The 27,693-nt window shown below is 35.6% G+C and overlaps 1 protein-coding gene across 1 annotated transcript in view; it reads left to right on the top strand.

Annotated features, from left to right (window-relative positions):
- COL4A4 (collagen type IV alpha 4 chain) overlaps positions 1-27,693 on the top strand; it is a gene marked incomplete at both ends in the record, with an annotated part of 60,619 nt that overhangs the window by 4,993 nt on the left and 27,933 nt on the right. Inside the window, 18 exons of the mRNA XM_079539992.1 lie at positions 8,677-8,811; positions 9,690-9,734; positions 11,312-11,428; positions 14,207-14,275; positions 14,453-14,488; positions 15,285-15,347; positions 15,793-15,828; positions 16,008-16,049; positions 17,116-17,196; positions 18,203-18,256; positions 19,373-19,432; positions 20,042-20,086; positions 20,974-21,027; positions 22,859-22,928; positions 25,169-25,273; positions 25,811-25,975; positions 26,474-26,566; positions 26,897-27,060. Of these exons, the coding sequence (XP_079396118.1) occupies positions 8,677-8,811; positions 9,690-9,734; positions 11,312-11,428; positions 14,207-14,275; positions 14,453-14,488; positions 15,285-15,347; positions 15,793-15,828; positions 16,008-16,049; positions 17,116-17,196; positions 18,203-18,256; positions 19,373-19,432; positions 20,042-20,086; positions 20,974-21,027; positions 22,859-22,928; positions 25,169-25,273; positions 25,811-25,975; positions 26,474-26,566; positions 26,897-27,060 (1,434 nt within the window). The remainder of the gene's footprint in view (positions 1-8,676; positions 8,812-9,689; positions 9,735-11,311; positions 11,429-14,206; positions 14,276-14,452; positions 14,489-15,284; positions 15,348-15,792; positions 15,829-16,007; positions 16,050-17,115; positions 17,197-18,202; positions 18,257-19,372; positions 19,433-20,041; positions 20,087-20,973; positions 21,028-22,858; positions 22,929-25,168; positions 25,274-25,810; positions 25,976-26,473; positions 26,567-26,896; positions 27,061-27,693) is intronic.

The following is a 27,693-nucleotide window of genomic DNA, read 5'->3' as shown; positions in this document are numbered from 1 at the left end:
CATCCCAGGGAGAGTATTTTGACTAGCAGCATTGCAGTGTCTCACAGTGCTACTGAATAGACTGATTTAGATACCAAAAACCTGATCTGAAGTATCACTTAAAAGCAATTAAACTTTGATACTAGGGGAAAAGGAAAAGATGATGAAATTTCCCCCAATTCTAATTCTCTCAGTAGCTTAGAGGTTCTGAATTACGTACCTGAATTACATTGACTATGATCGGTCAATACCACAGTCACTAGGGTTTTGTGTTTCTCCATAGGTAAAAAGAACCATGACTCATGTATTTGCAGTTAGTTTTCTAAATGCTTACAAGGTCTAGATCAAAGTGCCTAACAGAAGTGCAATGGAAATATAAACAGTATGAAATTAATTCAACATCATTATTCAAATTTAAATCAGAATTGTACCATTCTCTAAAACAGCTCTGAAATACACGCACTGACAAGTACAGTCCCTCCAATGTAACGTGAATTTATATGCCATACAGTGGTTTCTAGTCATAGGTAAGTAAGAAGTCGAAGTATGGCTGATAAAGCCATTATATGAAAAATAACTTAAATAAACATCACTTCAAGATAGATTGTTGCAAATGTTTTCTAATGCACAGTGATTAACTTTTTTATATAGGATTACTTACTCTTTTTCTCCTACAATCCTGTTGATTTCTAAACTCTGCTGTGTTCTGTCTTTACACTTTGACACACAAACTTTGCTTTTCTAGCCTTTGTAGATGTTAGTCATTACAAAATTAAAAAACTTATTTATCTTCTTGTTAGCTTCCTAGAATGCAAAACATCATGCTTTATCTTCTTCTCAGTCTGAGTTCTGCTCTCAGTCTGGTTGATCGAGCATTTGAGTCTAACCTCAGTCTTGGCCTTAAATTGCAAGAAGTGAATGATCATTGAAAGCCTTTGGCATTGTATAGTATGCAACTCTAAAATTTCAGAAATGTTCTGTTTATTAAATAATCTGTCTATAAAGAAGTAGAGGTAAAATCAACAGTGTGCATTTGGTTTCTTAGTGCTGTATTTTTTTTTCTTTTTTTATTTATTTAGAACAGGCTAGATGTCAAAAATAAGGGTGAGCTAGCCTCCTCAGCAAACATTTGCTGAAAATACAAAAATATTAAAGGAAATTCATGGATTTGCTGGGCAAAAGGCAATGGAACAATAATCCCATCCAGACCAGCTGGAAAGCCAACTTCACAGCAACTTCCAAATTTAACAGATCTTCATTCAGCTGTGCTAAAGGAACTGCAATATGGGGGGCTTTTGCAAACACTGAAAGAGAATGGCAGCATCTAAGTGAGCTACATATACAGTATGTGTACTGAACTACATTGGCATGTGTAGCACCTACACCACCTTCAGTTCAGTTTTGTTGCTTTTGTTATTTAATTCTTTTGCATCAAGGAGTCAGATGTACGAGATTCTTTTCATGACGTTATGTTAAACATTGCAGTCTAAGAATCGTATGGGAGCAAGGGCAAATTGTCTCATTATTGTAACATATGTAATTATCACATATATTAGGATCACACAAGGTCAGACCTATTATGATTAATCATCTTATCCAAACTCTTTCAAGAAAAAAAAAATCCTTCTTTAGACTAGCTGGAACATGAATACTCATTTGTTATTCTTTGTTTTTGTTGTTGGATGACTACTTCCAGGTAGAGGTAGAGTTTCAAGGGCCAGGGTTCATTAACCAGGTTTACAAGCCAGGCTTATAATTTAGTATACAAGGTTTTATCCCTCTAAAAAGTGTGCTGTTGTAGAAACTATGAAGTCAAGTGCGTTATTTATAATACCTCTGGCTGAAGCCATCAAAAAGATGATGACAGCACCATCATGCAGATTTTTTGCTAGACAGACATCATAGAGCCAACTTAGAAGTGATAGACTGATGTCTGAATAGGAGTCTAAACAGCTTCTTTCATGCATTGCTAGCGGTCATTCTCTATGTCCTTCTCCACATACTGATGAAAAGAGTATTTTTAAAGAAGCTAGAATATCTTTGTTCATAAAAAGCTGTTGTCTAGTTTCATGTTTAAGGTGTGCCCATCTGTTAAGGGTTTCACTTTGTCAGCAAACTGTGGAAAAAAAATATCGTGGCAAGTTTCATTTGGGGGATTATTGTTGACACTATGAAGGGTATTTGATGACATTGCCATTATGCAGATTTTAGAATGTTACTTTTCTTTTTAGCCTTGCAGTGAAAGCATTATCCATTGGAAGTTCAGCTACTAAAATGAACAAATACATTGTTTCCATGTTTGGAGTAGACTGATAGTCCATCAAGAGATTTCTACTAAAACTGAAGTAGAATATGTGTTTTAGAGCTGATATAAATCAGCTTTGTTTGTTTATAATCACCAGTGAAAAGTGACACATTTACATTTTGTGAACATAAAACCATTTAAATTTATGACCTAACAGTAGCTCTCAGCTCTCTCCTAACATAGCTAACAATTAGGACAATAAGAGAACAGACCCCTAAAATTAAACTCCTGAATGTATTTAGGTGTCTGAAATGAGGAATGGCTATCAGGATTGTGTTATTCTCTGAAGCTTCCAAAGGAAAGTAGGAGCTAAAATGTTGCCCTATGGTCTTTGGCACCGTACACAATAAGCTTTCTTTCTATTCATTTTTTTTATGCAAAAGTATGATTAGTTAAATGTTTAAAAAAAAAAAAAAAAAAGTGCAGCCAAATGTGAACACAATAGGAACTGAGACATTGCTATTATGCCTATTTAAAAAGCTTCTAAATGTCAAAATAGAAACTCTTCTATGTTGTAAGAGAACAAGATAATTGAGGTTTCAGCTAGAGAAACGGACCATAGGAATAAGAGAAACAAACTGCCATGACTATACATGAGCAAAAAGAAATCTTTAAGGAAGCAGCAGACATCAATGTATTTTATTTGTGGCAAATGGCAACTTCATTGGTATTTTTAAAATTTTTTTTTTTTTAATTCCATAAAATTCTTGATTTTCATTTGCTCCTGATACGTCCAAGTGAAACTCTTCCTTCATTTGCCCCACTTTAGCATGGGAAGTTCGGTCCTTCATAATTCTTGCAGTATTGAATCAGAGGCCTAAAAAATGCTGGCTACTCTAAAAAAAATTTGATACTTAAAAAAAAAAAATTTTTGCAGTTAGCACTGACCAATTGTAAACCTGTCCTGTGCCAACCCGAGTTTGATCCCATTCAATTCCTTTGGCTTTGTTTATAGAGTTAAGTAGATTTAGAAAGCAAGCATTTATTCATGACCCAACCTGATCAAGCTTCCATGAGGTCATGTGAAATGCCTGGAGCCAAGAGAATAACAAATATAATTCAGCAAGACCAACGTTTGTTCTTCTGTAGATGAAGCAAGAGGCCTATATTCATAGTAGTTTAAGAGACAACTTAGTAGGCAGGTATCTAAGAAGGTCTGACATTTTCTTCTATATGATGTATAGGAAATGAGTACTTCTGAGGGATACTAAATCAATTTGTTGCCAAAGTCAAAAAGTCAGCTCATGAGTATTTCAGGACTGTGGGATACTGATGGTGAAATCTAATTCTATGGTAGGTCTGTCCGCTGATGTTGCTATTCTTGTCACATCTCCCTGATGGATCTTGTGGGTTATCATGTTTCCTTTGTAGATTCTGCGGGTTAACCAAGTCCAATTTACAGCAGCATAAACATATGTAAGATTTGCTAACTGGGAAACAGGAAATTCTGAGTTTTTTGTGCCTAAGAGGTGTTTTTTAAACTACATTTTTTTACATAGTGGTGTGATGTATACGTAGCAAATTAATGGCAGTCTGTCATTCACATGGAGAGTCTAGCAATTATATTTGAACTTTCAAGCTGCACACAGATAAAGCAAATATATAAAATCCATTGATTTGATCTCAAAATATATGTGCTTAGTTGAATCCATAATCAGAGATACAGCAAGCATGCTAGCATTTGAGGAAACCCAGATCTGTCCCACTTTTTTGCCTAATACTTGTTGATTGTTTTTTCTCAGTATATTAGCTGCAATATAGTTTTAAAATAGAAGATTCCTGAGATAGTAGAGAATGGACTCTACTCACCAGAATGCGGAACAGAAAAGGATCACTTTGTTCTCCTCACAGTGAGGGCTGTTTGTGACTGTTCTTTGTACAAAAAATACATCCACAGCATCTGTAAAATAGCATTATTCATATTAGGTATGTTTCTATTTTTTTTCCAAAAATTTTAAACTTCATAAATTATCTTTTCTTTTGTTCTTGAGGACTTTCTTTCCTCATTTGTTTTGGTTCTCCTGACCCACCATACTATAAATAGTGTTTTTTATCAGTTTCAGATTGTTGACCTTTTCCTCACTGATGAAGAAAATTTGAGGTATTACAAAACTCTACAAAATTTTTTTTTCATAGATTTGAATCAACCAAATATTGCCAATCAGTGAACCACTTATAAAAAAAAAAATGAATCATAGAATGGCTTGGGTTGAAAGGGACCCTAAAACTCATTTATTTCCAACCTCAGTTTCCAAGGCCAGAGATACCTTTCAGTATATCAGCATGTTCAGTGCTCCATCCAACTTGATCTTGAACATCAGAGCAAAAGTTAATTTTATTTTATTAGATAATTTGATGTTAATGATTTGTAGTCTAAAATACTCTATTTGTAACTCTCTGTTTTCAACTGTTAACAATCTTAGTATTTCAGCACCAAATTTTCTCATTTAGTATTTCTTTTATGCGATAGTGACACCCGCTGGCTTATTGGATGCCTCTTCTTTTTATGGTTGTTCAGAGTTTAAAAAAAAAAAAAAAGATAAAGTACATGGTGATTTTTTTTTTCAGCTTTTCACTGTGATCTGTTGTGTTTCAACAAAAAATCACTGTGAAGATTATCACGGTCACAGGGGTTGGAATGGAGCACTGCAGTTAATCTAGTCCAACTCCCCTGCTAAAGCAGGTTCCCTAGAGTAGGTTGCACACAAAATCACAGGACTGTAGAAGTTGGAAGGGACCTCTGGAAATCCATCCCCAAGTACTACATTCCCATAGCATACTGGATAATCACAAAATATTATAAAAGAGCACAGAATATCTTAAAAGATTGCAGCATGAGCAAGATGCTGATTCAAGTCAATCACTACAAGTTACTACCGAATTTAATTGGCTCAAAATATGACTATAAAAAAAAGCTACATAATACTTAAAAGTCACTGTCCCACCTGTTGTTTCTGAACAAACTCACAATTAATTACATTCCATATATTTTTCAGTCAAACAAAGATTTTTCTTGAAATATTGTCTTATCTTGATCATGTTAGCAGTTAGAAAGTGGAATTGGAAGTCTTAACTTACAGTAGAAATGGTTTTGGCCCCTGTGCTACACAATTAGTCTGAGGGAGTGGAAACCTCCCAGAATACTCCTAAACTCCTACAAGGCCTGAAAGCTATGGCTTGAGTTCCAAAAAGGGAGAAAGCATGGGTGGAGCTTAAGAGTAGTTGCAGATGCTTCCACCTCACCAAGCAAATTACAAAAGAAAACATCTGTCTGCAAATGGCTGTGTGCACTCCTCCACTCTAGACTATTCTGTTTTCCTCCCTTTCTCCATCCTATCCCTGATGAAACGATAAGGACTGGTTACATGCCAGAGTCAAGTGAAGAATGAAAAGAGTACTACATTATGTGTCTACAGTCTGATTCTGTGCAGTTGCTGAGAATTTTTGGTTTTGTGTATGTGAGCAGAAAGTAAATGCATTTCACGAATCCCCAATACTTCCACACTGCATATCACATAGGTACTGTTCTAATTAAAGCTAATAACTGGTGGTCTTTTGACTTCATTGATAATGAGAAATGAGGCATAGAATTTACTCTGATAACATGAACAAGTTGTTTGTTTGTGTCCTTTGTGTATTCCAATTAAGACTACTCTAAACTGTCAAATTTTCAAGCAATTAATGCTCAGGGCGCTCTGAAAGTCAGGTGTTCTTCAATGTCTCAGGCAAGCAAAAGCAGTCATTCCAAAGAATCTTGACCATTGTCTTTCCTAAATTATAATAAGTGCTTTGCTGCACAATTCTGAATTATTTGCAGTCTTAGTTGCAGGAAACATACTTGATCCAAGAAAAATGGTCTTGTTTTGTCAGAAGTCAGTTTCTTACTGCAGATCAAGCTCAGGATATGCTAAAATGACAGACCATAGTTTTGACATGGGTGGTTCTTTACCTAGACAATTAGCAAGGCCGTGAAAACCTAAATGAATTTATTGACATCAGATGGCAGAGGAGGCATAATATTCAGTCCATTTTAACTGAGCTAATTTGTCATTTCTACATGAACATGACATGACTACCTTCATCCTCTTTATTTGTACAGCTGTCCTGAGACTGCAGTGCTGTGGTAGTCACATTGGATGGGCACAAATAATAGATGGGATAATAGATGTTATGACATGGTATCAGTTTGGTCTTAACAAAGCTCCCAGTCATTATCAGTCTTTGAGCTGAAAGAAAGAGAGACAATCCACCAGCTTCACATGGCATTCTAAAGTTGTATCAGCTGTCAAACCTATTGTGAATTCTGGATTCAGTGACTCTGTTTTATGACTTCACTACCTCCTGCTGAAGACACAAACCGTAGAGTCAATTAAATGAACAGAGTAGCAACTAAAGACATTTTTATCAGCACGAAGGGCCGCATGTCTATAATTTGAAAAAAATTTCTCTGTCAACTATTGGATGCAGAGTGTACACATTAATTAAAATATTAAAGTCACTGCAGAAATTTGTCAAGAAGATGCTTTGTTAACATCAAGGCATTTGAGCATTACTGAGAAATATCTTGCCTTCCCCCCCCGCTGGTGAAAGTTATATTTTGCATGGCAACTGCTAGTTCCATGTACTAAGAAAATAGTACTGCTTCCAGGAGTGGGTAGTTCAAATATTTGCATTTTATTATTTTATTAGCCTAATTTGTTTCACTTTTCTAATATTCAAAATGAATCTTTAATCAAAATGGTTGTTCAGTCTTTTTAAAATCAAGCTATTAGAGTCTGTAGTAGCTTCTTTAAAAGTACATCAATTAATAAAATCATTTTTTCAACAGAGGAGGTACAAAGCTCTGCCAGTAGATAAGCTGCAATTGTTCATACCAGCAAATACTCAAATAACACCCGGAATTCTAACTATCCATTCATTGTTAAAAAGGATGCAGAATCAGCACATTTTCCTACTAGTAGCCATGAATTTCTGTAGTATTTTACACTTTAAATTATACTATCAAGAAAACTATAAGTGTTGCTGAAGACAGAATGCTGATTTTGCCCTGGAAATTTTGCTAGTGACTTCACTGGAAGCAACATTAAGGTTTAAGTGAGGGTGCCAGTACAGGCCAATGGAAAATGAATTGTGCAAGGATTCTTTTCCAAGTAGTCCTCTGCTCTTCTAATAGGACCTTCAGCTTTAAAGAAAAGAAAAAGAAAAAAAAAAAAAAGATTTAAGGCTCTGCTTGCAATTTTTGAGAAAATATTCTGTTTAGACAGATTCAGTCTGTTGAAATATTTACACTCGGTAGAATGGAATTTAGTTCTATCTTTTCAACGTAATTTGATACTTGGAGCTAATTAATATGTCTACAGTAATTTTTGATTTCTGTTCATTTTCTTGAATCCATTCATAGAAAGTAATGTATGGCCTGTCATTTCTGTGAATGGACATTGTACTGAAATATCCTTTACTGCCCTCCTGTGGTGTTTTAAGACACACTTTCTCTGACAGGCACATGGCTCCATATTGCTCTCTTTTTTAATAATGTGGTGTAATGTGGGCTTTGTAGGGTCAAGTGTAGATATCTCATATTTAAAACCTATGATTTAATCATTATTTAGCAGCACAGTGCAAAAACTGCTACCAAACCCAAACAGAACCACACTGATGCTATAGATTGAAAAATCCACTTGTTCTTTGTCACAGTGTTCTTACTTGACAATAAGGGTGACCTTGGAAAACTTTGTAGAAATACACAGCGACAAATTGTATTGTGTTGTAGGTGCAGATGCAGAATTTAGAGTGATATATAGATAAATGACATTCTAAAGCCTCCTAAATCCATTCAACACAATCTATTCAAATTGATACTTTGTGTGTTTGATAACTGCTAACGTTTTTTTCTGTATGAAACCTCGCACCTTTTTCATTAAAAGGTGCTAAAATCTGAGACGATGACAGAAGATACGTGACCTAGGAAAACTTAAGATGATAAGAATGTAATACAACTAGAAGAAAAAAGAAACTCTCTTGATTTGTTCTAACGTCTACAATGGCCTTTTCTCTGAAATGAGCCACCCCTGATGGCAGAAATATGGAGCCTTATTCTTACAAGTGTTACTTACATTGATAGAGCCAGGACTTGGAATTTATTCCAGTCAGTTTGACAGTGGTGCTGGAGACCTGCTGAAGATAAAAAGAAATTACGGCCTTAATCAAGTTGTTAAAGTTGTGTTTAATAGCATCTAATGCATGGAATAGATCTGCTGCCTGTACAGCAAGCTGTTTTGAATAATAAATATATATACATTTTAAGACTTGTTTTATCTGTACAACCATCTCTAATACACTATCTATTTCAAGGTTTACGGTAGTATTCACTCACTTCTTTGGACTCTTTTCAGGGTCAACCTGGTGAGCTGGGAGCTCAAGGACCAATTGGATCCTTGGGATCTACAGGACCAGCTGGTCTGCCAGGGGAAAAAGGACAGAGAGGTGAGAATGGGCAGCCTGGGCCAGCTGGAGAAAAAGGTGATAAGGTAGGAAACACCACAGACAGCTCTATTGGGTGTGTACATTATATAATGTAAAGTATTAGCCAATGAAACAGAACCTGCTTTCATGATGAGAAAGCATTTGCCAAACTATCCTCTTGCTCACCCAGAAATCAATTACAGCTTTCTTTAGAAAACGTGTTTCAGTGTTTGTTGTTGGTTTTTTTTTTCCCCTTTGGGTTGCAAAATTAGAATAATCAGGGAATAAAAAACGACAACAGAGACCAGTCTCTGATTAGTTTATACCATGTAATCCTCCTTAAACTCGGAGAAGGCTGTGGGAGGAATATGGAGTTGGAGGGAGTATTATGGTGCTTTTAAAAATCCTGTACACTTAACAGAATTTTATTACCACTTCAAGAATAAAACTTGCAGTTCAAGTTTATATCTTACGTAGCTGTACAATCCCCATAAATAGCTCTTGCTACTTCATATTAATTTTAATTATCTAATTTCACTAATCTCAGTGGATAACTGAAATTTTAAAGCGAAATATAAGTCCTATAAGTAGAAACCTCTCCTTCTATTATCAAAACAGGGTCAGGGTTGTAAAAATTATGCATAGAATAATATGTTGTTATAGGCAATTTCTTTATACTTCTGTAGTCACTGGAGAATCAGTGAAATTAGGAATTTGACATTTGTCCTTTTACTATGCGTAGCTATTGACCTTAGTTTCTTACTAAACCCCTTAACTTTTGTCAGATATTTATTTCTGATAAAACTGTGGCTTTAATTCATTTTTCAAACAAGAGTATGCTTGTTTGTCAATGTATAGTATCATGTATTCTTATTTTTCATTCTTTTTAAGGGTTAATGACCTCATCAGCTTTGGTTTTTTTTTTTATGTTATCTGTTTTTAGGGCCCAACTGGAGTCCCAGGATTTCCTGGTTTAGATGGTGTTCCTGTACGTATTGAATGAATATTGCTTTATAAAAAATGCAGTTTCTTTAAAGTCAAAACAAGTCTTCTAATAGAATAAAACACTTAATATGTTGTTTTTATACCTGTAGCTATTGTGCCAACTACGTAATTATTTGTGTTGCAAATATATAAATTAGCTAATTTCAACTGTGTTTATAATTTATAAAAAAAACTCCACAAAATCCCTGGAAAATAACCACATCATTTTTATGGGGAGGTGGGGCAGTGAAGGTAGAGACAAGCCTTAGTTCCTGCAGCGTGTGTCAGTGCTAGGATTAAAAATTTGTTTATTGTCTTAGTCTCTACAGCAGACTATAGTTTGATGCATTCTTCATATCTCTGAAAGTTGTCTCAAATCATGTATTGTTTTTTTGTTCAATTTTTTAAATTATTTTTGCCTGTAGTTCTTTTGCAGGAAGACAAAAAAAATAAGCAACCATTGAATTTTACATGAATAAGGACTGAAGAAGTCAGTCCTAAGTGTAGAAGCATGTGATTATATATTTTTGTGAATCTGGTTTTTAGTGAGGAAATCAGCGTGGTAAAAAAAAAACAAAACAGAGTATCTCTTAGATGCAGAATAGTGAAAAAAATCTTTATGTGTTTATTATAACTATTTTTTTTTTTTTTGCTGTTATTGGTTTCATATGGATCAATTAAAGTTAAAATGTTGAATTTTGAAAGCAAAAACAGAACCAGAAACGGAGTGGGGATCTTAGCATCTGTTGTCCACAATTGACAGTGAAACTTCTTCCAGAATGTCTATATAATGCAAAATTTTGCACAAGGAACAAAATGCTCCTGAGAAACAGATAACGAAAAAGCGTATCCTCAAATTGCGGTGAAGAGCAATTGAAGTTAATTAAAGTTAGATTAAATTGAAGTTAAATTGTCAAGAACATTTTTGGCAAGTGGACAGGATGCTTTCCTGATGATTTTTCAGAATAAAAAAAAATTACTTCTTCATCTAGTATCTAATTTGAAGTAGAACTACACTTTATCTGTACATTGGTTAATTTTTGTTATTTGGAAAATTACTTTCTCAATTCTGGAATGTACAATCTTTCTCTGTGATTACTGTGTGCTTGAGTCAAGTTGTGTTCTCCCATTTTATCTTATCATCTAAAGCAGCCTTGCAGTTTCTAATTGATCTTTCCGTATGTCCTTCAGAAACAGTAAAGAGAAAACAGCTTTTCATTACAGCCATGAGAAATATTATAGCTAGAGAGCCAATCTGCTTTTCCTGAGAAAATAGCCCATTAGTTACTGACTCAAATGAGAGCTCAGTCTGACCCTCTACCCAGTGCTGTCCCCAGTATATTTACTATGTATCAAAGAAAAACATAAAAAATATAGGGTTGCAATGCTTCACTTCAGAAATAAATGTTGATCACAATGGAAGATATTTCTATTGCAGGGACGTAAAGCTTGGAATGTTGTGATATGGTCTCTACTTCAGCTTTGTGATATTTGTTTCTGAACTGTTTCATTAATTTAAAAACTAATTTTCTATGTAATTTTCAATGGTGTATCTCTAATAAATGTTAAACTGCCTTTCAGGGATTACCAGGAAGTGAAGGACCCAGGGGCAAACACGGTGTAGATGGCTGCAATGGCTCAAGAGGAGATCCAGGATTTCCAGGCGAAAATGGATATATTGGACCAAGAGGTCCTTACGTATGTTAAAGGCATTGCTATTGCCTAGTAATAATATATATCTACATTTTCCCTTCAAGCTGACAGCCTTTTAAATGAAAGGATTTTCAGACTACTGCACTAGCTTAACTTTTCACAGTGAAGTTCCAAGCACCTTCTGTTTTTGCTGAGGTTAACGTGATTGAAGAACACTTTGCAGAGTACGATTGAGGTTGAATGTGAGGTTCGTTTGGCCTTTTAAGTATATGTGTATAGCTGGAGAGTTAAATTCTGCTTTGTTTCACCAGTGCACAATGACACCAAATCTAAGACCAGATTACAAAAGTAACTTGAAATCAACATACCATTTATCATTACTTGAAACTTCTTAAAAGCCTGACTAGTAGGAACATACCTGAGATTAATTAGTAATAACTGGAATTTTCAACAAGTTTCATCAATTCCTGTAACATATGAAGATTTTTAGTGAAGTATCACAACGAATATATTAGTAAGTCTCTTCCAAAACAATGGCATTACAGTTTCATACGCCACTTTTTGAATAGATTCTAATGATTGCTCTATGTATACTTAAACTTGCCTTACTGTTTATCTATAACACAGAGATACCTACAGCTAAAATATTTTAAATTATCATTTTGATATTGTTGTTTACTTTTCCTGTTAAAATTGAAAGCATTTTTAAAAGTATTTAAATAATTAGCTTAGCAGTGCTTCTAGTGAAAATAAAACTCAAATTAGCATCAGTAAGGGACATGCATTACTATAGCTTCAAAGAAATTATGTTGAACTGTTCTTTTCCCCAGTCTTTGACTTCTTGTGGAAACAATTCTTAGTTGTTGATGATTTGTAATAACTCATTAGTTGATCTAGGACCTTCCCTGGAATTTTCTAAATAAAAAATTAAACAACTACAATTTACATGAAAAGACAATTGCGTCTAATAGAAGCTAAATGAGATGCTGATGATTCAATCATAAGCAATCAGTGGAGAGTGATTACTATCAAAGTGACACTACCAAAATACAGCAAATAGAAAAAGCACACAACTCAAGTCTTGGACGTGTAATAAATGCTGTCATAAAACCAGTTAAAATACTTACTAATATATTACACCTCTTGTGGTATAGATCATTAGGTCATACCTCTCATGGCAACATATTACCCTCTAAATGGTAAAATGGCTTAGTCTCAAGTTGTTAAATTTATCTTTGTTTTCTTACATTTTATGGCTTTCAAAGTGGAGTTCTACCTTTAATGCTTAGCCAAATAATGTAAAATAAAAATGAGACATGGGACAAATTGCAGCATATGCCCTCCCAATTCCAGGAGCATGCTCTTTGTCAGGTCTAGTATTTGCAACCTACAAATAAAGGGAGGCACAATAGGCATGTAGCCTTGGATATTGACACAAAAATCCAGTGCAAATTAATTTTGCTACTCAGAAAAACAAGACATAGTAAACATATTTGCTTGTGTGCAAGAATGCTGCTACAACCTCTATATGGGTTGCCTGTTTTTAAATCAATTTGTTGCACCAAGTACTGACTTGACTATATATTACAGCTAACGTTTTAAAGTTTCTTCTTATTTGTAATATTTTCCTGCATAATTTTTAATGAGTGTGTGCATATTCCTCCTCTTTACTTCATTTGCTTCAGTAATGAATTAGAAATTAGTTTCTATTTGAAAGCCTTTACTTTAGTCATGTAATTGACTCTAATAAATATCTCTTATTACACAAATTCACATGTAAAATAACAACATACAAATATAACTTTTTGTATGCTTAATGTGTTTCCTAGCAGCTGTTGTCTGATTTGTAAACTGTATCAAGTTTACTGTAGGTATATCCAGCTGCAGGCAGCTGTAGCTCTTACTGCATCATACCAGGAATAACTACTTTCTCAGTTCCATTCTGACTTCAGGATTTGAACAGCTGGTGTATTTATCAAGAAACCAGTGAAGTTTTAAAGTGGTTAAATTCTAAAATTCCCCAGTTTGTTGAAATCAATAGTTGTTGCAGGTTTCAGTTAAGTTATACCCTGTATGTTAGGATTTCAAATATTTCTGAAATATCTTAATATGCTTGTTCTTCACATATATATGTATGCTTTTAGACATCAGTTCAACAATTTAAAATTTACTAAAGTAGTTAACTTTTCCTCCTAAGTCAGACTGAGGTTTTGAGGGCCCTATGATAGGTAAAGTTATATAAAGGACTCCACAGAAAGAAGCACAGGAATTTAATTTTTTAAAATAAGCAGGGCCTGTAGGCATCAGATTTATTAATAGTGGTAGACTGTGAAATATTTTTACTGATAGGTTGAAATCTATATCATAGTTCATACTTTCAGCTTTTTAATTGTATGCAGAATTGTACTAGGTTCTTCTACATCATAGTGTGAACTTCTGGAGAAGATGGAGCATGTAATATTTAAAGCTGCTAACTCATGGAAAGAAAAGGTAGGCATACTGATGTAGTTGATACTGCAGGCAAGATTTGTGAAGATGGTAGAATATTGAAATTCTGAAGAGCTAAGGAGCATCTCAGAGCAGGACTCAGAACCTGTGAGGAGCTGTTTTGCTCAACTGTAAAGAAGGCATCTTCACATGTAAGGGTCTTATTAGACAAAAGAACTACAACATGCTAATGCAGTTATGCTGATCCTAGTGGATTACCTAGCAATATATGGGCACTAGTAGTACAACCTAAGAAATTATTATTCAGTCTGTGTAGAAGCACAGGATATCAATAAGTGGATCATAATGTTTTAATATACTTTTTTTTCTTCATAGGGAAACCCAGGGCAAAAAGGAGAAAAAGGAAATTCAGTGTATGTTTCGTATTTTGGAAAAGGACCCCCAGTAAGTGTCTGATTGGGAAAAAATAATATTTGTAGGAAGAATGCATAGCTAATTCAACTGTTCTCGTATGTCCTCACTGTTTAATAAAACTTGGTGCGTTAAAAAATTAGAAAATTCCAACAACTATTTAAAATCAAAGCTTTTGATGTATCCTTGGCTAAATTTCTGTCTTTACAGGGAGACAGAGGTGATCCTGGCCCCCCTGGTATGCCCGTAAGTACAGCCAATGGATTCTATACTTGCCTTTTGTCTAGGAGATCATTCTAATTTTCCTTCTTCATAAAATAAGGTAATATGGTTTCTCCCTGCCTGCCTCACTAGCAAAATTCCAGGATAAATGCCAACAAAAATAAAGTCTCCATTATCTGCCTCCATAACCAGTTCTTTGCTGCAGAAAGGCACAGAAAGAGACTGCAAACCCACCTGCATTGTGGTTTGCATGCAGGCAGTGACTCTGCATCAAGCAGTTGTTGCTCCTTATGTGTTCAGAAACGCAGAATATTTATCCTGTGAAATTCAGGATTCCTCAGTAAATATGTAGAGATTTGACAGCTTCTTCAACAGTTTCTCCCAAGACTATATAACACACAACCACGTTTTTTTGCTGAAAAAGCCTTTAAGAAGAAGAAGAGAGTTTAATTTCACCACTGGGCTCTTACAGACTTGTATGACTTTAGTTCATACTGTTGGTCAAAAAGGTGTTAGCTGATGAGATTCTTCAAGTCCCCATACTGTAGTACAGTTACTAACAAAGTATTCTCTCAATTCATTCATAAAATATAACTGCATCGAACAATATCAGTACACAATTATTCAGAAACCGAGCTGCTGTAATGGCTGTGAGGTTTCTGGTATGGTAAATAAGCTATAAGAGAGGCATACGTAAGTGAAATGCCAGTAAACTGAGTTCAAGCAGTGCAGGCATTCAGATAAACTAGCGTTGTGGGGGAAAAAAAAATTGTAATCTCTTCATATCTTCACAAACAGGTCATTTGTTGTCTTTTTTCAGGGACCTAGAGGATCGACAGGTACAACAGGCCCACCTGGATACCCAGGCCAACCAGGCATGCCTGTAAGATTATCACAGTTTCTCAGTCTTTCATTTTCAGGATACGCACACCAATTTTAGAAATTGCTTTAATGTGAATCAAAGCCTACACGTAATTATTGAGGCATACAGTAAATAGATATTTTTGCCTTAGTTAGAATTAGAGCATATGTTGCTTCCTCCTATGCCTGTGAAAACAAGTCATACTGGCAGTCCATGGTCACAAGGGAACGCTGTTAGTGCTTTCACCTTATTCCCCTTCCCTGAAGCCACTTTGTGAAACAGGCAGATGTAGATCCAGACTTCAGTCCTGCTGAAAGCAGTGAGCATGCTAAGTAAATTGCACTTTTGATGGGTAGAAATCAAGGAAATTCTGCATCTAGGTGATTTTGGCAAGTGAAAGTAATTCTCAAAGTTCTGTCTCTAAATCAAACATGTCACCTTAACTTGTTCTCATTCTCTTTTAAAGGGTATTCCAGGTTACCCTGGTTTGCCAGGTGAACAGGTAGGCAATGGCTTTTCCTGAAATATTTAGTGAAATAATAGGTTAATTTTCACAAATATTTGAAATGTCCTTTATGACTACTTGTTACTAAATTTACTTGATTTAAAGTTACTTGATTAAATTCTCATATCAACATTTTCTGATAACCTTCAAACTATATACATTCTTCTGTCAATTAGGGAAATCCAGGTATTGGAGTGGATGGACAAAAGGGGGAGCCGGTAAGGAAAAGAAATAAATATAATTCTATAGTATAAAGAACATAAGTTTATCTTAAGAAAACAAGATTCATTTTTTGAAGATTCCTCAAATGAAATCTCACATTTTTCCTGCTTTGGGTATACACCTCTGAACACAAGCATTTAGATTTTGGGTTCCATGTGTTTAGTTCAGCTTTCTATCCTGCAGTGATCCTACCTGCAGATCTACAAGAAAAAAAGCAATCCAAGCATCTGCACAGAGTCTCACTGGGTTCCATTAATCCATTTATATGTTATTTATTAATCCATTAATTTGTGGATGCATGCTCTCAGTGGTCATGTTAGGACAGGAGAATTAATGTGAGCTATTGAATCAATTAATTCTGTACAAAAGTAATTACTTCAGTGAGCTGCATACCAGAAACAAGTGTATTTTGGGACCTGAAAGGCAACAATCAACACAGTAGATAGCATTCCTCCTATACAGAGACTGCCTAAATAATCACAGCAGAACCCTCCAGTAACAGTGGCTATATCAGATCAGTTCCTTTATCTAATTTCTTGCTGCATCCAGCAACAGATGCTAAAGAAATGGTGTAAAGAAAGGATAAGCGCATAATGCTTCCCTCTCCCAGTTTCACCGTAGCATACTCAGAGTAGATAACTGGAATATTTGATTTTTCTTTTGTGAATTTATCCAGTCACTGTTTACAATCCATATAAGTTTCTAACATGCACAACTTCCCTTAGCAAATCAATAATTTCATCCACATTCACAAAGCTTTGTGTCAAAGGTTTTAGTCTAGAGCATAAGAGATTGTCATTTATTTCCCTAGCCACATTATTTTTTAATAAGTGACAAGAATAGAAGACAGTTAAAATTGTTGGCCATACTCATCAGAGAAGACTGCAGAGAAGCTTACAGGTCTCAGCACAAAATCTTGTTTATCTATAAGTATTAGTACAAGTACTTGCTCAGCAAGGACAGAAGTACGTACTGCTGTAGTGCAACAGAAAAACATTCCATATCTCACTGAAATGCTGCATGGAACAGAACATCTTTCTGTTGTTCCTCTGGTTTCCACAGGGTGATGTTGGACTTCCCGGGCCACCTGGGTCACCACTGTTAGTTGGACCTCCTGGAGCTCAGCTGTTCAAAGGAGAAAAGGTTTTAATCTGTTTTCACATTTAACTGTGCTTGAATTGGCAAGTGATATCATTTTTGCTAAGGATGAAATAAACAAGACAAATCTCTTGCTTTAGTGTTCATTAATTTTCATCATTAATTTAATTTCTTACGTGGCTTTTCAGTAGTTTTCTATTTTTCAGATCTTTGGCATTTTTTTTTTTAAGATGTCTCCAGTATAATGTTTTGAACAGTGAACTCCAATCCTTCTAGGGTGTGCTCTATTGATAGACAAAATAAGTGATTTTGTTGTCTGTTTTTAATGCAAGATCCTGTTCACTGTATTTTTTCAGTGACACACCCCTAGTAGCCAGAATTGTATATTTTAAAGTGTGAGAATTTTTGATAAAAGAGTTACAAAACTTACGTTATGGAGAACCCTATAGCGTAGTCTCTGTGTTTCTCAAGCCTAAATTGCAAATATACAGAAATGAAAACATGAATTTTAGCACTGCCAGCCCTGCAGCATCAACCCAGTCAGCTGATAGCCTTCAAGTACTGGATCTTGGGCTTTCATTATGGAAATGGCCACTATGTACAGCCATACAAGGAAGGGGGAAAGAACCACAAGAACGTATATAAACTCCACATTACTGTTGAATGTGACTAGTGGCATGTTTATGTACTCTACTACGCATCCCATTCAGATTGAGACTGTGTATAAATCCATGCTTTTGCACATGTGAATCCGTGTTTCAAACTATTCAAGCCACAGACAAAAAATAACTACTTTCACATATATTTGTAGGAACAAAGTCCCAATTAGTAAGTCTCTACAAATGAAAAGATATATCTAACTCAATCCACAGTCATTGTGCTGGTTTGACAGCGTTAACAGAAGAAAAAAATCAGCACTTAATGATTTTTCTTATTTTCATCTGCCTTGTACACTTAGGGGGAAATCCCCAGTAATTCAGACTAGGACTTTGAAATGTTAAACAACACATAAATATGTCCTGCATGGTAAATACTTTTCCTGTGTGTGTAGGGCCAAAAAGGACTACCTGGGATACCAGGATACAGAGGGCCACATGGACCTAAAGTAAGTAATGGGATTTTTTTCAGTGTTGCTTTTGTTGTTAAGCTAATCTTTCAAAGCACAAGATGATAGAAGAAATAACAGCACTCGTGCATTGGAACTTGATTACTGCCTATATCAAAAATATAACAAAAGCAAAAATATTTCAAAACCCTATGGAAAACCTTCCTGTTTTATACCTACCTATTGAATGTTGCCTGGTTGTGAAAGGTCAGTGCTGTTTCCACTTGAAGTGTTGACACAAATGACTCAGACTGTGAAGAAAACAGAAGTGCAGATTGTTTTTTCTCAAGGAGAGAAATAGAGAAAATCTGTATGTGTTCTTAATGGAGCATGTGTATGTAAGACTTTAGTTTCACATTCTGGGTATCTTCAGAAGTAGAGATGGCAGAGCCACCTGTTTGGAGAGAGGGTTCCTGTCAGTATAATGTGTCTAAACATTAGAATGTCAGTAAGAAGTTCCTCAGTGCTGAGCAGAAGCAGCCACAGGATAGATTGTGGTGTCTTGATTGCTGATAGATTTGAAGGGGAGAAATCCACAGGCAGAAAACTCCACATCTCAGGAAAAAAAACAATAGAAGATAACTGGGGACAAAGGAAAGGAGCTAGTTAATATTAATTATATTATTTATTCAGTTTTGTAGGCAGAAGAGCGGAAGCCTAAACATCACAATTCTGCATTCAAAGTCTAGCACCCTTTCAGGAAGACATTTTCCGTCATGATAGGACTACTGATACTTAGCACTGGAAAAGGAAGCAAATTCCTTTTGTATAAGACTTTGAGAGATGGAGATAATATGGTTGTTCTAGTACTAGCTGTACCTGTAGATAACTGTATGTTCATTACTCATGAGCAGGATCTAAGGAATTGCCTCACGGGGCCTTAACAGTGTCCAGAACTTAAAAAAAATAACAAACTTCTAAAAACTTGGTGAAGAGATCGTAACAGCTTTCTTGAATAACTGAAGATACATAGGCACTGCTAGTAGTGCTTGATGAAGTAAGTCCCAGTGTTTCACCCTAATAAGCAAAACAAGATCCGTAATAAATATGCACATAGAATAAAATTTATGGCAAATTTTACCAGGTTAAATAAACAGAATGTTTTGAATACTCTAGGGAGTACCTGGGAAAGGAGAAAAGGGTGAAAAAGGCATTCCTGGATTCCCTGGATTGCGGGTAAGGAAGTTCACAAGTCCACCACAGTTACCCTCAGAAAATATCTGGTGGTTTAACTATGCATTTCCAAACAAGATTTCAAGGTTTCTTTTAAACTAATTTATCATACTTTCTGTACAGAATATTTTGCAGTCCTGCTCTGGGATTCACTGTGTCACAGACTTACACACAAGCTCATTCCTTGCTTGGAAAGAAAGTAAATCTGTATGGTTACCTTTTAAATATTCAGTGCTGCATAAATTCTTAGAAGTAGCTCAATTCTAATGTACCAATTTTAATCTATTCCATACCTGACAGTGGCAGCTTTTTTGACAGCAGCTTGTTCATGACGTGCATAACAGCACATACATGGAGCAATATATCCATTACTATATTTGCTGTAATGCAACAAAAATAAATGAATATTCATCTGGTTTACTTTGAGCAGTAGTTCAAAATTCATGCCCACTTCTCATAAAATATTTGCAAAAACTTTGCAAGTGTTAGCTATTGGTAGATATGATCTGATCCCAAGTAGTAAATACGTAAGGAATATTAACTGCTTAGCAATACCATACAGGTCTAACTTAAATAAGTTTTTACTGTTTTAACTCGCATTGTTTTTATCAGGGTAGCCCTGGTTCTGACGGACCTGCAGGTTTTCCAGGAATAAAGGTAAGACAGCAAAGTAGAGCAGCTCACTTTACAGCAACATCAGTGAGGTTTGATTTTCTGTTGATTTGTGCAGATTTGCAATTTGCTCATGCTGGATAGCTCACATTGCTTAACTTCCTTTTCCTCCTGTTGCCACAAAAGTTCTATGAACTGTGTTGCCGAGTTTCTGCTACTCTCTAAAATTTGACTGAATTCAGAGCCAAAGTCATAAGTATGAAAGGAAGCCAGTGGGCATGCAGATTGTACGATAGAAAAGTTACACAGCACGGTAACTTTGGTTGCCATGGACATAAAAGGTGTTACAAAGGGAAAGAAAGACTGCTCACTCAACTCTGAAGATCTGGGCTTGCACAGAAAACTCTACAAGGGAGGGAACTGCAACCAGAGACCCTTCCTTCAGGGCAGTCAGCCCTTAAATGAGCTCTCAGAGAAGTGCAGCCAGGCTCCACCCCTTCTTGTCACACCCGTGAACTGCCTTCACCTGTATTCCCAAGGCTGACCAGGTCCTTTGTGCAGGTGCTCATTCAGTGGTTCAGGCCGTGACTCAACTGTTACCATTCAAGCAGGCAGCAAGCCAATTTCAACTGTATTAAACAGTCAGAGTTTTCTGGTACTTGTTCCAGCTCGTTCAGTGTCTCAGCTACACTGAACCCAACTGACCTCTATATAAATAACCTATAGATTTTTAAATTAAAAAAAAAAAAAAAAATTACAGAGGAGATTCTATGAAGCATGTAATCTCTTGTACAAAACCAGTGAATTTCTCTGGAAAAAGCAAACGACTGTGAAAGCTATTATAAGTTAAGAGTATTGCATAACTGTCTCATTGACTTATTTTCAATTAATTATATTAATGTGTAAACGATGGTATTTATGATCCTTTCCAGGGAGAAATGGGCGTTGCTGGTTTTCCTGGGAGACCTGGCTATCCAGGCATCAAGGTAAAAATCAAACAAACAAACAAACAACAACAACAACAAAACCTAACAAATACACACTTCCCTATATAAATTCTAATGATTCCCCAAATCTACCCACTTATTAGATGATCATCACCTTTTCAACAAACATAATTATTTATAAGATTTACTGTCTGCAAGACACTCGTAACAAAGGTAATAAATAGCAAAGAGTAAAGATTTCTGCTTGATGCATGTGAGAGTGAGAATTCCATGGACTGATTTTTATAGAACTCTAGTTTCAGCAGCAATTTAGGGTTATTTATACCCTTAACAATACCTTAAAAGTATAGCCATCTAATCCATGAATTATAGTACTATGAGGGTTATTTATGGTTAAGATCCTGAGGTAAAGGAACCTGCTATTTAGGTAGCTGTAAGATCCTGTAAAATTTGGTCCATGAACTAGTATGATAATTGGCACAAAATGAGGCTGCAAACTTTGAGTCAGGTTGATGGACTAGTTTGTGTGAGTTTTATTAAAATAATGAATGGTCTTTACAGGCAGTTTAGAATGTTCCTGGTGACTTACGTTATAGAAAGCTGGCTACAGAAACTTACAGAATAGTGTTTAATGCTTAATGGGGATATCAACCAAGAACTGACATTTTTTATCTTGGCTTAGCAACTCTTCTTCTCTTTTGCCTGTGTTAAGTGAGTTGTGCAAGACATGGGTAATATGCACCCATTGTACAAATCTTTGTTATTTTTATCATCATTACATTAATTTTTAAATCTCAAAATACTACACAAGCTTTTCAGAGGAGGAAATTTTTACGTTTTAATTTCCCTTTCCTGCTGCAAAAGAAGACTTTTTTATATTATTAGGGAAGACAAGTATACATTCCTGTTTAAAACAGCCAAAAAGTACACAGTTATGTTAGCTTGTTCAGTAAGATACAGTCAAATGGAAAAGCTCAGACAAAAGGCTGAAAGTTTAAGAAGCCAACAACTGACACCGCCAGTACTGTATAAAAATCATAGAAATCTCAATTTTAAAAAGGGGAAGTACATAGAGAGGCACAGACTGCTTGGTTTTACTCAGACAAGGATGGGCACCTAGTCTTGCAGTCTCAGTTCTCCTTGCCAATGTCCTAAAATGCCCTGAGCTCCAGCCTGAGGAATGCTACATAACAGTAGCAGTTCCCAGATTCACATTCTTATTTTCTCAGTTCCCATTTGCTGCAGACAGAAGAGCCAATTCCTAATCTACACCAAAGCAAAAAGTGTAATGCAATTTGCCACATAAAAGACTTCCCTGAAGTCCACGTCACTTGCAATTCTAAATATCAGAGCCCAGGCTAATTTAGAAATCCTCCAAGCAGAAGTGATTTTCCTTGCAGTTAGTAGACATTTATGTTTCCCTGATGCAGATGTTTTAAATTTCTTATTAAAACTTTGAGCATCTTTTATCATTAGTAATATCTGTCAAATTGAAACCTCTCAGTGCTTATCTGTCATCATAAAAGCAATTTCTAAATTCTAATATAGAATTTTAAATTTTAATATTTGCATCTTGGTTGTTAAAGCATCTCAAACGTGGTGATGATTATACTGTATTTGATTTCTCTCATATACCGTAAAGTTGAGTCAGATGTAAGAAGTTGCAAGTTCTAAAAGGCCAAATAGATAAATGTGATAGTTATATTAAGTCACTGGTATTCTGAAAGATAATTATTTTATACTTTGTTGCCCAGATAATATGAAAATGTTACATTCTTTTCGTACTTCAACATTTTTGAAATTTTTAGTTGCATGCTAGGGCACTGCATGCTTATGGCTACCAGTTAAATTTGCTGTTGGATTCTTACAGGGGGATCCTGGAGAAAAAGGGCCCCCAGGTCCTCCTGGAGCTATTGGAACTCCACTGCTTCCTGTGAAAGGTTAAAGCTAGTATTAACTACTATTTCTACTGTATAAAGTTTATGAAGACCTATTTTGCTAAGGTGTCAGAAAGTAATCTCTAGGGACAAATCCTGAACATTATCTTCTAGTTTTGTTTGTGCCTCACTGATCTTTAAACACGTTAAATATACTTGTTTCAAATTAAATGTTACTTGAAAGATCTTTATGCATACAGCCACAGATAGACCTGCTAGACTGTCCCTAGTTATTGGGCCATGGATTATTTAGGAAAGAGCTCTGAAAAATAAGCCCATGCTGGGTAATGGAGACAAACAAGAAAATCAGGCTTCACACTGTAGTTCAGAAATCCTGTGTTCAGAATTGCCACAACACACATATTTTAGACTTCAATTAAGCCTCTTAGTGCATAGCAGGGGTGAAATCCTGGTTCCTGAGTTTGGGGAAAGCTAATTCCATCAGGATTTCATCACTGAAATCTATTGAAGTCACTACACACTGCATTTCCAGGCTATTCTCATTTTGTGTCACTGTTTTATGCAATATTGCAAACATATATAAAAAAAAGGAATATTTCAGAGTTTCATAAGCCTTAATTTCCCCCTCTACTTCCTGAATATGCATTTTTTTCTTACTAATCTATTATAGACAGATGCAGAGAAATCACTCTTTATACATTTCTCAAGCTAAATTGTATGTATATGGCAGTGCAAGATGATCTATTCAAAAATCTAGATTTTCTGGACAGCAATATCAGCAACACAAGAGCATGTGTTCCGTGGTTGTACAGCACATCCAGAAGAACCAAAGTTTTTGGAAAGTACTGAAGCTGCTGTGCACACTACATAACCTGTAAATGTACTAGGTCCTATGATTCCTAGAAGCATCAAGTTTGCATTATTTGTATAAAAAGGCACAGACAAACTACAGTTGGCTGCAAAAAAGATTGATCAACATATTTTATTTCCACCTTAGCAGTGTATTATCACTCATTAATACAAACTGTAATGGTAATGTTTTAAAATACACGTTTCCAATTTGCCTGCCTAAGATCTGCATCTGTGTCTGGTGTGTATTATCAGTTAACACCAGCTGGTAACCTGGTTCCTTGAAGGAAGGAACATATGTATTATCTTTTCCTTCCTCCTCCAACTTCCTAGCCTATCTTTTCCCTACTTGCCTAGAATTAGTACTCTCAATAGAATACCTCTCAATCTTATTGCCTTCCTACCAAAACCTAAGGCTGTGATTTTAAATCTTCTCTCTTTTTCACATCTTTATTATCTAATTGGCAATAATGTGTGGAAGTTTTTACTTCCTACACAGCAGGAGACAGTGGGGAGCAGCCAAGCATGCTGCCTGGAAGTGATTTGTTTTGGCATCTCAAAGAGAACCTGTATGGTAGGAACATTTTAACAAAGAACTTCCCATAAATTGTATTCCTAGTGCAGTAAATGCTGATTATGAGCAGCAAAATAAATCACAACACAATCATGGTTCAGCAGAACCTCCCCAGTAGATAGGAGCTTCAACAAAAATCAACTGAAATTGTCTTCCGTTGGCTTCTATGCTTTTCAAGCTCATGCAGCAAAGGATTTAAGCCCATGCTTAATTCTAGTATCTCAAGTAACTTTTAATGTTAATTATGTGCATGATGTGTGAGTAGATACTGAAGTATTCTTATATTCTTCAGAGAAAATGTCATTTATCAGAATTGTTTGAAAACAGAATGCCAACATTTTGTTTTTTGTTATATTCATTATTCATTCCATTTCATTAAGCCCTTTATATCTGATTTAAGTATTCTTTATCACAAATTAATTACAAAAACATATATTATAGCAATTTTGAAAATAAACTTTTTAAAATTTGGGTAATTTCCAGTAGGAAATTTCCTGAAATGACATGCTTGCGAGCACTATCAGATACACACCAGATGCATGTTTATTTTAAATGCTACATGTATTTATTTGGGACAAGCACTTTTCTAGGTGTTCTAAAATATTAGCAAAGAGACTACTACTGAGGGACAAAGTTTTAAAGCAGTGTGTCTGTGAAATGGGCAGGAATCCATAGAAAAGTAACCAAATCCTCCCACTTTAAAATTTGTCACACATTTAAAATTGTTTCATACAGATAAAGAAGGAGAGATTGCTGTCTTACTTCTTTGTTGTTCTTGAATTGTAATTTCAGTTGCAGTTTTATTTAAACTGTCAATTGCATGTGATGTTTATTTCACATATCTTCATAATTCTCGTAGGCCCACCAGGAGATCCTGGATTTCCAGGTCCTGTGGGTGACATGGGGTCAGTTGGACCTTCTGGACCTGTGGGTCTGCTAGGAAGACCAGGAGATGATGGAACAAGTAAGAGATTTTGGGTATAAAATAAGAACTCTATACCAGTAAGAGAAAACTAAAAGAAAACTCTTTGTTCTTATTTCACACAAGTCACCAAAACAATACGGATTTTTGGGTCTACACACGGTAAAAAAAATATATATATTATCCCAATACTTAATCACACTCAAAAAAGAACCAGAATGTTCCAAATAGAGCATTAGGAATTGCTAGAAAATGAACAGAAGGCAAAGCAGAAAATGCTGCCATGTACTGTATATCCATGGTGTACTGCATCTGTAAAGATGTGCTCAAAAATCCTCATCCCAACTTCAGAAAGTTGTAAAGGAGAGTGATATAGACAACTTTGATCTAATATAAGGACCAACTGAATAAACTGTGATGTCTGGACAGGAGATAATGAGGAGAAGGAAAAAAGGCATTTGAAGGTACAAAGCAGAAGCCACTTTTTTTTCCTGGGAAAGAAAACATGAATACTTAGATTTAAGCCTTATTTATTGTACAGCACAACAGTTCTGAATTGTCTGTATCATTACTTTACAGGTCTGCCTGGCCTGCCAGGAATAAGTGGGGCACCAGGACCTCAAGGCTTTCAAGGTGATCCTGGTTCACCTGGAACAGGTGAAGCAATTCCAGGAAGACCTGGATTTCCTGGACCACCTGGACTACCAGGACAGCCAGGAAGACAAGGCTTACCTGGACTACCTAGTATGTTCAACAGCAATTTACGTTGTGAGAATATCATCCATAGATTTATTGCTTTTGTTGGTCCTACAAAAATCTGAGAGCTGCCTTTTGATAGAAATATCAAATTTTACATGTGATGTAGGAAATGTGTTTCCCATTAATTGTCAGTCTGGAAGATGTCAAGATTTTTAGCTTCCTGGGTGACTTAAATCCACAAAATAACATGTAAGTAAAGTTCCTAAAGATGTATCAGCTGAAGTTAAAAACACAATAGACTGGGGGGGAAACCCAAATTACAATCCTTTAGTAAAAAAACAAGTTGTAAAATTTTACAGTGGAATAAGAAAAAAATTGTAGCAAGGAAAAGAACACTTGCGACATCAACTCTAGTCAGACTTACTTGTGTAGTCTGATCTGTAAGCAATAACTTGTGAAGTATTTTGTAAAATCTCTAGATTTTCAAGGATAATGACATAAGGGAGAGAACACATGACCTAAACTTTGGTTTTTTTTTCAAAGGTGTAATTTGTACTGAGAGAGGGATTCCTGGAGAACCTGGAGCAAAAGGTCAGATAGGCCTTCCGGGTAGAAAAGGTGAAAAAGGAGAAAAAGGTAGGTGGACCTGGACAGCAATAATTTGATTATGAGGCCTTTGCCAAATTATCACTTCAGTCCTAAATTTGCAAACAGAAGTTTATGGCAAGTTGGATAATCAGAATCATCAAAATGTATAGTTAGATGGCTGTTGCAGCTTCTAAGTTAGAGTCACAACACTAGAGGCAATTATTCTTTACTGCAAAAATATATTGGTAAGCTTCACTCTTCTGAAGGGCGTAATGAGATATAAAATGGTCTGTGCACTACACATACATGAAAGAAAAAGGACAGTATTTTTAAAATGTATTATGCAACTGTTTCAATGTAATTTTGATACATTTATAGGAAATCAAGGCCTCTGCTCATGTAGTGCTGGTCCTCCTGGTCCCCGTGGTATACAAGGACCTCCAGGTACTCAAGGGAAGAAAGGACAAATGGGTTACCCTGGAAGACATGGAGAAAAGGGCGATTCAGGCTTTTCTGGTACAGTGGGATCACCAGGGCTCCCTGTGAGTAGTTTTCATGAGCTTCACTAAGTAAATAACATTAACTGAACACTCAAACAGGAGGCATTTTAGAGGAGTGGTGAAGGAACTGGCCTGGAAAGCAATGTAAAAGTTTTATTTACTTTTGCTATTTTCAGTCTTGGAGGAGGATACATTTTATTAGTTTTTATCTGATTTACCTTGCAGCAGTGGGAGGAGTTACATACTGAGGGACAGAACTCAATTCTGTGTAGACAGTGTCATCAGGAGGCTTAATAAAGATGGTGTGTGTTCATGTGTTATTATTTTGAGTTGTTTTTACTTTTAGTTGTTTTTGTTTGTTTGTTTGTTTTTTAATACGGATGCATCAGTTGACTGAAGATGATTTTCTGTTATTTCAAATGAAAGTGTTTCCAGCAAAATTTTATCAAGACAAAATTGCACGATGTCATCAGGCTAAGATGTATTTTATGTCAACATATGTGTGCTTTTATTCAAGCATTTCAAGTCATTTTCTTTGTTCCTTTTCTTTTTTTAGAAATTAATTGAAATGCTTAACTTGCTGTGCTTAATTTATTTCATGCAGTGGCCTGAAAAAAATATAGTCTTTCACTCCCATGAAGTATGAAAGGCAGTGCTATTTTTTTGTTGTGTTTA

This window comes from Tetrao urogallus, assembly GCF_951394365.1.
Source record: "Tetrao urogallus genome assembly, chromosome: 9".
NCBI classification, from domain to species: domain Eukaryota; kingdom Metazoa; phylum Chordata; class Aves; order Galliformes; family Phasianidae; genus Tetrao; species Tetrao urogallus.
The sequence above is the reverse complement of the archived record's forward strand: the minus strand, read 5'-3'. Positions and strand labels throughout refer to the sequence as shown.